At 38.7% G+C, this 12,918-nt stretch overlaps 1 protein-coding gene across 4 annotated transcripts in view; it reads left to right on the top strand.

Annotated features, from left to right (window-relative positions):
* The window catches only part of LOC117292299 (myosin-10-like), a 76,295-nt gene that overhangs the window by 2,234 nt on the left and 61,143 nt on the right, over positions 1-12,918 (top strand). For all 4 annotated transcript variants that reach the window (XM_033774309.1, XM_033774308.1, XM_033774306.1 and 1 more), the window contains exon 3: positions 7,571-7,727. In XM_033774309.1, the coding sequence (XP_033630200.1) occupies positions 7,571-7,727 (157 nt within the window). The remainder of the gene's footprint in view (positions 1-7,570; positions 7,728-12,918) is intronic.

Raw genomic sequence — 12,918 nt, 5'->3', positions numbered from 1 at the left:
CTGACATCTGCACTCTGTGCTGGCTTGCAGTTACTCACCACACTGAGGGCAGATTTTCTTGTACAGTAATTGATTGTCATTTTGCAGCCAGAAAATATTTATAGACAAAAATATTTCTGAGCATCAGACAGCTTCAATATGCATGAGTGCACCCCTTGGGCTCCCCAGTAGTATGTACAGTGGGACTCCTTAGCAGTAAAGGCAGCAGCCTCTACATTCCAGGCAGGACAAAAGACCCCCAAAGTAGGCCAGTGTTTGGATAATGATTGTGGATTACAAAAGAAGGAACAGAACTGAAGATAGGATTTGGTTATGTGCTGTAGCCTGTATTACTGTTCAAAATAACAGGGTTAGTTTTTTTCCCCTGGAGAACACAGGTCTGATTTGAAAAGAACCAGTAGGCTAATCTAGTTTTATAGGTGCTGGTATGGTATGTGATAAATGTGTGATGACCAGGGTGGTATGGTGCAAAGGTTAAGTTTTGAGTCCTCTGATTTCTACCTCCATGGTCTGATTGACTGATTTGTGTTTGGTGTGTTTTCCGTATTTTGGGGTTAGTTTTTTTTTTTATCTTAGAATTTAGAAATCCGAACTCAACAATGAGAGGAGTTCATCCATGTCCCAAGTTATAGGAGTTTTAAAACAAAAAGCCAAAACATGGTGAGACTATTTAGAGTCCTTTTAAGATCTCCATAGGACACAATGCCTATTGTCTCTTTCTGAAAAGACAATTGACATGGTATTAAAAGAAAAGACAATTGGCATTGTGTTCTACAGCGATGTTAATAGGCCTAGATGCCTTTGAATTTACATGTAAGTAGGGAATGGTACAGTTTGTTCAATAAGATGCCCTTTTAATCATGCCCTCTGCTCCAGAAGTAATTTCAAAGGGATTATAAGACAGATTATTCAGGTAGATGGCGTTTCACTTTGTAAAGCTTTCATTGACTATTGTTCCTCTCTGGCAAATCTAGTTATTGTCCCCCATGACCCGGTAGACAATGCCTGCATGAACCTGAAACATGAAATCGGCTTATGTCACAGGGTCAGTAACCTCCATGGCATGGCGCTCCCTGGTGTAGCAATAGTCCTGCTAAGATTTTATTCGAAGAAAGGGGAAGAAAATCTGTTCATATGGGACACCGAGGAGCCTTGGGGTTTAACAGCAGAACGTGAAGGAATGTATGGAGACCTGTTTGTTAGACCCCATGGTTGGCTGCAGGGAAGGTCCAATGACAAGAATGGGTTGTGGTAGAATCATAGAATATTTTCTCGGTCGAAGTCATCTTCATGAAATGATGTAATTGTCCTTAAAAAGTCAGTGTCTTCATTCTTACCAAGAAGGGATGTCGCCATTCATCTGTTACTCTTAATAAGACGCCTTCATTCAACTCATTATAAAAATTACAAAAATGTTGATGAATATTAGAGATGGGTCTTCCTTCTACTAGGAAAGTAGATAATTGAAACACTTAGGAAAGGATACAAACATCCCAGATTTAATACCAAAACTGCATCGCTCCAAATTGAACATGGATAAAACATGCATTCTTTTACAACAAAAGATCCCTTCTCCGGAATCATAATGTTCAAAACAGCCATACTCATAAAACATGGCCATCATCACTGTGGAGCCACATGTAAAGAGTCAGTCACAACTAACTGTAGGTCTACAAATGCAGAAGCCCAAATGATAAATCCGATGTGTCAACAGTGAGACATTTTGTAGTGGTGAGTCACTGCATGTGGCCATAGGCCTAGGTCTTGGATTTGATGCAGGTTATGTTTCCCAATTTTTTTATGTCAATAATCCAATACCATTTTAGTTGGAAAAACCACAAAACTGTAACCAAAGACAGACTTTCCATTTAACCTTGATTTTAGTCAAAAACAACTGGTTTAAATTGGCACCTCATGATATGGAAACACTATGAGATTAAAAACTGCTCCTTTAAAAATTTGATTTGTACAAAAGTGTAAGACTTGGATTACAATACATGTACCTTAAAATGGTTTTGCAAAAACGTTGTTACTTTGTTTGTACAATGAAGTAACAAAGTCTTACAAAAAAAAGGAATTTCTGTAAAAACCTTATTTTAAAAGGGATGGCGATCAGCAGGATGAATTTACAGACATAAATTGAACCGATGGGAAAACAGTCCAACTCTGAATCCTCAAAAGTGAGACTTGTGGCTTAATGGGTCCAAAACCACTCTGCTGATTTTGTTATGTCTGGAGTGGAGGTGTGACCTCAGGAGCCCTCAAACACAGGCTTGAGATTTATCCCCAGTCAGGTCAGATTATACAACAATAACCACAAGAATGCTTAAAGGAACTGGACACCATTTAATAATCATCAAAGACCAGTATTTTCACTTGGTGTATCCCAAAAATGCATAAAATAACAAACATGGTCGTTGAAGGTACAAGAGAATAATGAAAGAAAAAGCACTATTGTAACTTTGTGTGCTTTCATATGAATATTTTAAGAAAGACTTCAGACGTGAAGTCGATTAATATTTGACCGAAAAATTTCCTCTTTCTCAAAAACTACTTTACATCAGAGGGAGCTGTCTAGAGCCTTCAAAGGAAATAAAATGTACCCTGTCCCTAATCATTGTGCTTTAATAAATACTCCACATTTATTTATAATTTCTTTTTAATTTGACCAATCTTTTACTTTACAAAGTCTTTAACATTGTGGGTTTTTACAAGGGTCTTTCCTGGCTGCCCTAAAAAACTATGGAATGAAAACAAAATTGAGTGGCTTCAAATGGCTTGGGTTAGTCCTTTCAACCACAACTATTTGGTGAATTTTTGTGAAGTGTGTCAGACCATTGAGAAAGGCAGACACAGGGGGATTTGTTTGTTGTAACACTTTCTACTAGTGCTGTCGTCATCGCAGTGTGACGTAGGAACACGCTCATGGCTGAACAGTTGCACAAATGAACAGTTTGGAAATGAAAGGAAAGTGTATTCATGCTTATCCGAGTAAGCAAGCCATTGGTGTTCCAGTCCAAATTATACAAGAAATATGGAATTTGGAGAATGTAAAAGGGGTTGGGCAAAATAAGTGTGAGCACCACAATATGTATTGTGTTTTCCTACAAGCAGTAGTTTCTTTTTTCGGTTCCAGACAATAGTTTTTTTTTTTGTGGTGTCCATTTAATTATTCTCTGAATAAAGACTGACTGTCCGAAGATTCAGCTCTGACTTGTTGTATACAAACATTAGAAAAGAAAAAAACATCGAAATACAGTGAGTTTGAAGTTTAAAGTTCATGATATTTCAAGATCTGAAAACCAATTTAGACTTGAATCCAATCAAACTTGACAACACAACTGGCTAGTCCTAACAAATTACAAGATGAAAACATTGCCATGATGGCATATCATTACTAAGAATTGTACAATATAGGCCTACTGTTAATGGCCAACCAACGCATGCACTTTGCCATCAGATGCATATCTTTGTGATGATTGTATTCTAGAGAAAGTAGATCAAGCAACGCTAATCAGTGGTGTATGATTGCTGACTACCAACGTTATCATTCTATGCACTGCTCTGACTGTCAAATTAATCAACAGAAAACTCATGATCAAGGATTTCATTGTGTTGTGGTTTGTTGTTATGAAGTGTATTGTCATAATAATAGTAATAAACAGCATTTATAATGCGCATTATGAATCACAGATTCATGAATGCACTTAACAAGCCTTATACTATGTTATGTAAAATAGCCTACAGAAAAGCAGTGGGTCAAAAAGTATGAACAGGAAGTGATTTATTTTTTGAGAAACTGCAGGAATTTTACCTTTTGTAGCTTGCTACAAATCTGTTTGTTCTCCCTTTTTTAAAATTGTATTCAGTCTAACTCTACCTACATGGTTTTACTCTCAGGAAGGGTGCGCACAACATTGGTCAGATTGAAAATTGAATAAAGATGGTCATGGTGGAAAACTTCCTTTGAAATACATTAGACCTGGGCGAATTATTCGAATATATCCGGTTAATGGCGAATAGGTTTTCCTATCCGTAACCGCGAATGCCTTTGTTTTCATAACCGGATATCCGCATAGGGCGCGAATAGCTTTTTATAAACCGGATAGTTCTGTAATTACAACCAAGTAACCAGATATTCTTTAATATCCGAATATCCGCGGACGTCGGGCGACAACTGATATGAATGTTTTGTCTGAATCCTTATGAAACTTCTATTAAGTCAGCATAAAACAGCATAAATTAAGTATTTAACTCTGCTCACCTCCGTGAAGAGTTAAAACAATGACATTTCCGACGTATTTTGTTCAAAGATTACAAAAGTTTTCCTTCACGTAGAGTCAATCGCGATCAAAAGAAAAAGCAAATTGCCATCTTTAAATTAGATCCGGTCATTTCTTTTAATAGCGCCCTCTAGCGGCGAAAAAACTATTCGAATATCCGGTTAATTTCGGATAGTTGGCCAGCGGTATCCGAATAACAAAATTTCACTATTCGCCCAGCACTAAAATACATATTGTCCAATGGATGTTGTTCCTACTCTTAGTTGCAAATTCTGTCAGAAAAAACAAGCAAAGCCTGCCTAAATATTGTAGTTAAATGTAAATTTTGGGTTTTACTATCATGGATTTTTGCATGTCTACAAACTTACAAGGTCCTTGGCAGACATTTTATGAGAGACTCGATAGTACACCTTCCTACACAGTTCAAATAGTATTAATGACAGTAAAATTTTGTTGGGCAAAAACTTGAATATTGACCTGAGAGTTCTTATATTAACCAAAACAATTAGATACTGGCACCAGTCTGTCACTCATTAATATCAACATCCTACATAATATGTGATCCGCACTCTGCCATGACAAGGGTTGTTATCTCCATGTCTCATACCAAACCACTTCGCCATTTCCTAGCAGCCACAGTTGGTGTCAGGCGGAGTGGCACCAAGGTCAACATGGGGTCAAACTCCACCCTTTTGTCCTCCTGTCTTGTGAAGTGTCAGTACCGAAATGCCTATTGAAACCCTTTATTTTGGATGCGTAGAAAGTGAAGAGTTCTAACTATCTTTTTGGGGGATATTTTTGACCCGGTGATGCAAATGATAAGAACTTTGTTTGTATTTGTGGGGGCTGTAAGTACAATGTATATCACTATCGGGGTATGGGTGCATGTATGTTTCAGGGTACAGACTTGGATATCATGTACAACTACCAGTGAGTGTATTATGAAAGATGCACGCACAGAACCTTGTCATTTGATTAGTGAACACGCCTCAGGTGATATGGTTCCTTTATGGAGTAAATTTCCTCCCTTGCCCTTGGTTATTGCCTTGGTGCCCCTTGAAATGTTCGTGATATAAGTATCGGAAAATGAGAATGCCCCGCGCCCAAACTCTCCTACAACAAACATGTCTGTGCAAACTGACAATGTAAAGAAGCCAAACTTTTTTACATGGCACATTCATGAACAGTTTACATGGCACATTCATGAACATTGTAGTTTCTTGATTAAAATGCTAGTGTCCTGCCAATAGTTAGACAAACGAAGTGCCTGTAAACCAAATGAATGAAAAAGCCTCATTCAAACTAATGGCAAAATTAGTTACAAGTGGTCAACAAATAAACTGACCGCTAATCCTGTTATCTCTGAGAATGAAAGACAATGAATGAATGACAGTCTGTGGCCATTGTGTTTGTCTGATCAGAATGTTATTTTTCAAACTTGTGCTATTTGCCAAGAAGGCATTTGCGTGTTAGATTTGAGTATTGTGTGGTAGTACATTGACGTGCTTGATCACAAGTTACCACTTAAATTTGAACTCACCAGACTATTGAGACAGTTGCTATGTCACATGATTCGGGGCAAGCGTTTGCGTAGTTACGTCAGCGACGGTGAGCACCCATACAATATTTTGAAAGGAGATGTATGGCACAATGGCACCAGGGTCTGCTCATCTGGGGGTTGCTATCAACTGTCTCTATAGTCTGGTGAATTCAAATTTAAGTGGTAACTTGTGATCAAGCACGTCAGTGTTTTCCAGACAATATTCAAATCTAACACGCAAATGTCTTATTCCGCCTCGGCCTGTAAGAAAGTTTCCTGCCTTGCCCCAGGGTGATAGACCTAATTGAAAAGTAGCAGTAGGAGAAGAGTGCCTCACCCCTCTGCAAACACCTTGGTCTCACCATGGAGTTATCCATGGTCTCACCATAGAGTATGGCAGACTGCACAAAGCCTCCTTCCTTGCATTGATTACATAGCACTGTACAGTAGCTAAAGTGCGTCCAACCTAAGAATTGTGCCAAGATCTAAAGGATGGGCTGCAAGAAAATCACACACGCGAGTGAGAAAGCATTTGAATGTGAAGACAGTAGGAGCAAAGCAATGATGTAGGTTTGAGGGCCGACTCCGGGGTGAGACTGAGCGCCAAGACGTCATCAGTTGGGGAGATGCTCGACTGAGCTTGTTAGGGGAGACTTGACAGGATGACGTGAATGTGCCAGATGGAAGGATGTCAGCATTATTAATGGGCACTAAAGAGGAGTTAATTAGGGGGAGGGTGCCTTCACATAGGGAAGAGTGTAGGAGAACTGGAAAATCAAATGTGTCAAATTACTTTTTGCTTAACTGCAATACTGTATGAGTATAGTGTCTTGCATTTAATTGTACTGGCAATGTTGTATGTCTTGAAAACAATCTGTACTCGCACAAAATGTATTAGTAACAAATAATGTTTTGAAAAGAACTACAAAAAACCTGGAATGGCTGGCCTCTGTTGCTTCTGGTCTTGGCCTTGGTGCCCAGTGGTCGATTTCACAAAGAGATAGGACTAGTCCTCAGCTAGGAGTATATAAACAACTTAAGACTAGATGAATAACTCATCCTAACTAAGCTTGGGCGATATCACGATATCGAATATCGCGATACTAATTTGGAAACGATTCCGATATCGGATTGTTTTGGTTTTAATAGAAATATCGATATATCGCGATATCGATTAAGTATCGCAATATCGTGATGTATTTCTTAGCTGAGACATCTTGCACCCCATAAGTTTGGAGTAAAACCAGAAGACCAGGTCATTAGAACACCTCTCTTATGCTATGACTGTCTCTTCTACAACTTTCACTGGGAGTTTGAAGACTGATGATGTCAAATTTAATTAATCGCAATTATATCGAATATCGCGATATATTGTCGGCGATATATCGTGAATAAAATAAATCAATATTTGTCCAAGCTTAGTCCTAACTCGAGATAAGACTAGTCTTAACTCTTTGTGAGATCCACCCCTGGAGCCTCAGAAGTTTCCCATAGACTTTTACAAGATTTTCAAATGGAAGTGCCCTTTGCAAAATGAAAATGGCCTTGCCCTCTCAGAGATGAAATTCCAGGCCTGCTACAATCAAATGCATTTATTCTTAACCATGTATATTTCTGATTTGACCGATGTCAAGCAATTTTTTTTTCGCGTTTTGTCAATGTTTCTATTTGTTTGTTTTATAAGTAATTACATTGTATTTTATAATGTGCAAGTTAAATAATAAGCACTTATTGTTTCTCCCTCCAGACATATTCCGGTTTGTTCTGTGTGGTGGTCAACCCCTACAAGAGACTTCCAATCTACTCTGAGAAGGTCATTGAACTCTACAAAGGCAAGAAGCGTCACGAGGTGCCACCTCATGTCTTTGCCATCACAGACACCGCTTACCATAGCATGCTTCAAGGTGGGTGTAACTTATGATATATCACTGTCAACCATTTGAAAAGAGCATACTTGTTGCTTTAAAACTATTAAACCTGTGTTGATACCATTTTTAGTTCAAAAGTTGTGAAAGTAGAAACACCAAGAGAACGAGACTAAGAAAAAGGGGATCAAAGTCGAGCTGTTTATTGAAAATACATCGGCACATTGTCTTTCAATGCTAATGTTAACCCCTTTTTGCTGTTATTGATCAAGAAGGAAGTTGCCAGTTGATATAAAATAAAAGATATTTTTGCATAACAACAAAATATTTTAGAAAATTTTACCCAGTTAGTCTGTTTCGCCATACGGATATTTCCGACAAACGACTCATTTAGCTTGATTGCATGTGTGTAATTTTGCTAGTTTTTACTTTGGGAACAACTGCTCCAACCTCCATTCCATGTGGTTCCCCCAGGCCATGACCAAGAAACATACTCCGAACAAGTCAATTGTGCGGTTCGTGTACAGCGAGGACATTTGCTAAATTAGCTGAAGTTGGCATGTAAACTGTGCAGTATTCTTGAAGTACTCTTAAAGTTCATGTCTGTAAGTCAACTGTCTGCTGTTGGGGGATCGTATCACTTCCCTGGAGGTTAAAAAACCCAAACAACAAACATGTTATTACAGAAATCACATTCGCCGCGAGAAAGTCAAGTGAAAGACAAGGGGGCAAGGTTTTCTTTTTCCTAGGTTAAGCCTTAAAGCTTAAAAAGTGTCCTGTGCGGTCAGCCATATAAACTGAAAGTTGCTATGCTGAAAAGATTGTAGCCGGCGTGAAAATTGGAGGCTCATTTAGAATTGAACAAATTCGAGGAGACGTAGACTACTTGTGGTTTCCTCATTTGAATGTAATTCATGTGTGAAGGTTACAGGAAGGATGTGTTCTACCTACAAGCACCATTACCTGCAGGACCTGGGGACAATTGTAAAACTGAAAACAGTAAAAAGTTATGACCCATTTTGCAGGGCTTTATTTTTAAAGTCAACATTTGATTAACAAAACTGAAGTGTAACATTTGTAACCTCAACATAGACAGTATTAGTTTAGTTATCAGACCTTTGTTAAAGGCAAACTGGCTGTCACCGGTGTCCAATACTGTAAGTGCCCACCACACCACAGCCTCATTTCGTAAACCTGCTTATATGCACAAAACTAGCTAAGCACAAAAATATTAGGCTCGCCAGATTGAGGTTACCCAACCCAACTACCATTTGACACAAATACCTTCTGTGACTGGTGTCCTGCTGCTTTTTGCTGTTACAGTACAATGAAGGTACACTTGTGTACACTCACACCATGTAGTTTTTGTATACTTTGGGGCCTTTTTCAAACTTCAGCTTAGCCTGCAGCTCTGGCTCCGGCTGTGACTCCACACTCCATTTGATGTAGAACCACCATTTAAAATGTACACTGTTCTGAAATTGATGACAGAGCCCAGGCGGAAGCCGAAGCCACATCCCGAGGTTTGGAAAAGGCCTTTACATAGAAGGAACTTGGAAAAAAAAAAAATGCTATTCCATACCACTTCCAGAAGCTAGCCCACTCACAAACAAGCGTGGCACTTACAGAGAGGTGTGGCAGAGATACAAGGGGGAAAAACAAACTTCACACACAGGTTTCACGAGTCTGTATGCACAAAAATGAAGTGTGTTTATTGGTTTCAGTTGCTGGAGTTTGCTCACCATATGTGCTGGTACTGCACTGTGACATTGAAAATAACAAAGGCGTTACATAGCGTGTTCATCTCATTATGTATTTAGGTTATGTCTACTGTGGATTTTGAAACGTTGCTGAGTGCTAGAGGAATTCAGTTTTGAGTTACGTCTACTTTTACAGAGTATCGGGACCCAATTTCATTACAAACTGTTCAGCAGAGAATGGTGTTGGAAGCGAAAAAAAGTAGTTACTTGGCACTTGGGCTGGTAACCTGCTTCTCTACTAAGCAATGTTTTTCTGTGCTAAGCATTTTTTCTATGCTAAAACAGCTTTGTGAAATATAGCCCTGGACATTGTACAGGTGTATGTGAATGTACATGATGTCATGTACATGAACCCAAACAAGTATTGGAATACATAGTACATAGCTTGAACTCTAATGACTACATTTATCAATAATTAATTGACATTTGGATTAGATATCGTACCACCAAGTCTAGGACCTAAATCTGTCCCAAAACCAGCAAAGGTGCAACTCCACAGAAAGTATTGGGTGTTTACTTGTCAACCTTGGGTGGTAGTGTGTGGTTCCATAACTCTGCCTGTGAGGAAGTTATGCCCAAATACATTCCTGTCACACACAAACCAGTTTTAATGAGGAAAAGCAGACCAAAAAAGGAAGGATTGTTGTACTTGGTTTGGGAGTTTCAATGCCAAAACACTGTGCCCAAGGATAAACAGTTTCAGTTTATACAGTTATTATTAAAGTCACCATTGTGTGCTGATTCCCATTGTGAAATACACTGATGGAAACATCACTAGTATGAGAACTCCATTCAAATGCAGAAGGGTTAAAAAAAAACACGCACAAAACAGCGACTGACTTTTAACAAACACTTGCCCATCAAAGTTTTTCTGAATACTTGCATTGTGCGATACAAGGAAGCAATTTCTAGTAACATGAATGGGGGTTGGGGGTGGGCGTTGTAGATGATCTCATACACTGTACATGCATTATTTTATTGACAACTGATAAGTGTGCTAGGAATACAGTTAATAATAATAATAATAATAATAATAATAATAATAATAATAATAATAAGACTTGTAATGCGCACATAAGTTAGTACTTTCTTGGAAAATGGATGTGAAGTGCCATGCCAATTTGTTGTTGTTTGCAAACAAAAAAAGTTATTTTGTTTGACTCAATACTGAGAACTAAATTATTGCAAGAAATGTACTGTTCCAAAAACGAATGGTGTGCTACATGTTAACTTATATATTTGAGTCCTCATGAATCGAGACTATAGAACAGAAATGTAACATGTTCAGTCAAACATTCCAGGCCTGGAATTTCCTCTTGGAGAGGGCAAGACCATTTTCATTTTGTAATGGGCACTTCCTTGAGAAAGTCTTTTGGTAGTTTGGAAGGGGCTCCAAGGCCAAGACCAGGGCAACGGAGGGCATGGCCACTGTGACCGCTGTGTAATTGCAGGCCTGTTCAAGTAACTCCTTGACCAACTAGGTCAGTAAGATTCAGAAGTTACTCTCACCCCTAACCAGACTGAGAGAGAGTTTTCATTTCAGAAACTCCCTGAGAGCAAGTTGAGAAAAATAAGTGTCTTGGATTTCCTGAGGTCAGGGCCGAGGACAAGCTGATACATTACATGAAAGGCTGGTGTTTATAAACACCAAGTGGGTTGTGTGTGGGCTGTGTTTATCCAGTGTTTATCAAGAGTGTTATTGGAGATTCAAAGTTCAAGGCTTTGTACCTCTTAAATAATGCTAGGAATGGTTTTAGTTGCCCCTACCCCTTTTCTTCTGTGACCGGAACTTCATCAGAGACTTACACTTAAGCATTTAAGCTCTGTGCTCTAAGGTTGCTCAGGGATGACTTTTTTCAGACTTTTATCTGAATTCAGACTTTTTGTGTTGGCCAGGTGAAGAAAATGTGACGTTATTTTTCCACATATTAAAGAAATCCTGCTCTTTGGTCTACTTTCTGCAGTGCTGCAGACATAAAGAGCTTCTTGGAATCTATACCTCAAGGGGTTACCAAAAGGTGAAAATGCCATTATTTCAACATACCTTAGAATTTGTATCCAAGTTTCAGACTTTTTTTGTTGGTAATGACCCTCACCCCTGGTTTCCAAGACATTTCATAACCATAGTAAGGTGTGTGTTTTATCATTATATATCTGGATGTTTTCAATTTTTTTTTAACGGGAAGGACAGGGGAAAAAAGGCAATCGGAAAATAACTAATCTTGTTGGCACTATGCTGGCATTTAATGTTCATTCGGAGGTTCTTAATTCTACTCTAAAAAGGTAACTTCATTAAACTAACAAGTTCACTTATAAGGTATAAACATTATTCATAGAAAGCAGCATTTAATGGCAGCCATATTATGATCTTTTAGTTACTTTCAATTGTGTCTTGAGTGGATTTGATTGATGGTGTAACCTACACCAAGAAGACAGAGACACCTTCCCTTTAAGGGTAATAAAGTGCAGGTGTGGTAATTGCAAACATATTAATTTTTTTCCATCTTCACGAAACCAACCTGTCCACCTGGCTTGACTCTGTGGTAGCAAAAGCCAGTCTCGTGTGAGTGGCTGCGTGATTGCAATGAAAGAAATGTAAAAAGTATCTCGCAGCGAACTCTTTGCCAAACATCTTCACTGCTACATTGCAGTGTTTCCATCAGAGGATTTCCTCAAACTGTTCCTCCCAGAAAGCACAAGCTGTTTTCTCATAGCCTCCCGCCGAGTTGATCAGACTTTTGCTATGATGCGGAATGGATGGCCTGGATGACCTTATTAGAATCCGACCCAGCGTGTGAGCTGGATACCCACCGCACAGTGGTATTCAAGACTCACACAAGAATATCTGGGCATGGGGAAAAACACAGGAGTGACGTGACGATCATCCTGTCTTCTGTGGTTTAGAGCATGCTAGGTCTTCTGTTGAATAACAGTATCAACTGACCAGTTTCAAAATTAAAGAAGTGTCCCAACTGTCACGTTTAAGCCTGATAAGAGCAATCCGGAATTCAACCAGGGCCTAATTTCATAAAGCTGCTATGAACAAAATATTGCTTAAAAATGTTCTGCTGAGCAAAAATTTGCAGGATACCAGTCATAGATTGTACATGAGAAATAGCATTTTGGCTTGTAATCGTATTCTGGTAGCATAATTTTGTTTTCACATTATTAGACTTGGTATTATAAAGATGGTCTGTAATTATTTAAAAACTTTTGAAAATATTAATTAAAGCACTAAGGTTAATTCCACTACACACATGTGGTGCTTAGTACCAGATGATTTGAAGTGAAACAAATAAACTTCTTGAAAGGCAAGTTAGAAATATACCAGAATTGAGATAAAATGAAGTTTCAGATGGTTGCTTCAAATCCTGCACCTGGACATATTCAGCACAACTTTTAAATTAGTACAAGTGGCTGTCACTGTCAGACCTGCAGTTTATACTTTGAAACTATAGTACGTCGATAAA

Source organism: Asterias rubens, chromosome 7 (genome assembly GCF_902459465.1).
Source record: "Asterias rubens chromosome 7, eAstRub1.3, whole genome shotgun sequence".
Taxonomy (NCBI): Eukaryota; Metazoa; Echinodermata; class Asteroidea; order Forcipulatida; family Asteriidae; genus Asterias; species Asterias rubens.
The sequence above is the reverse complement of the archived record's forward strand: the minus strand, read 5'-3'. Positions and strand labels throughout refer to the sequence as shown.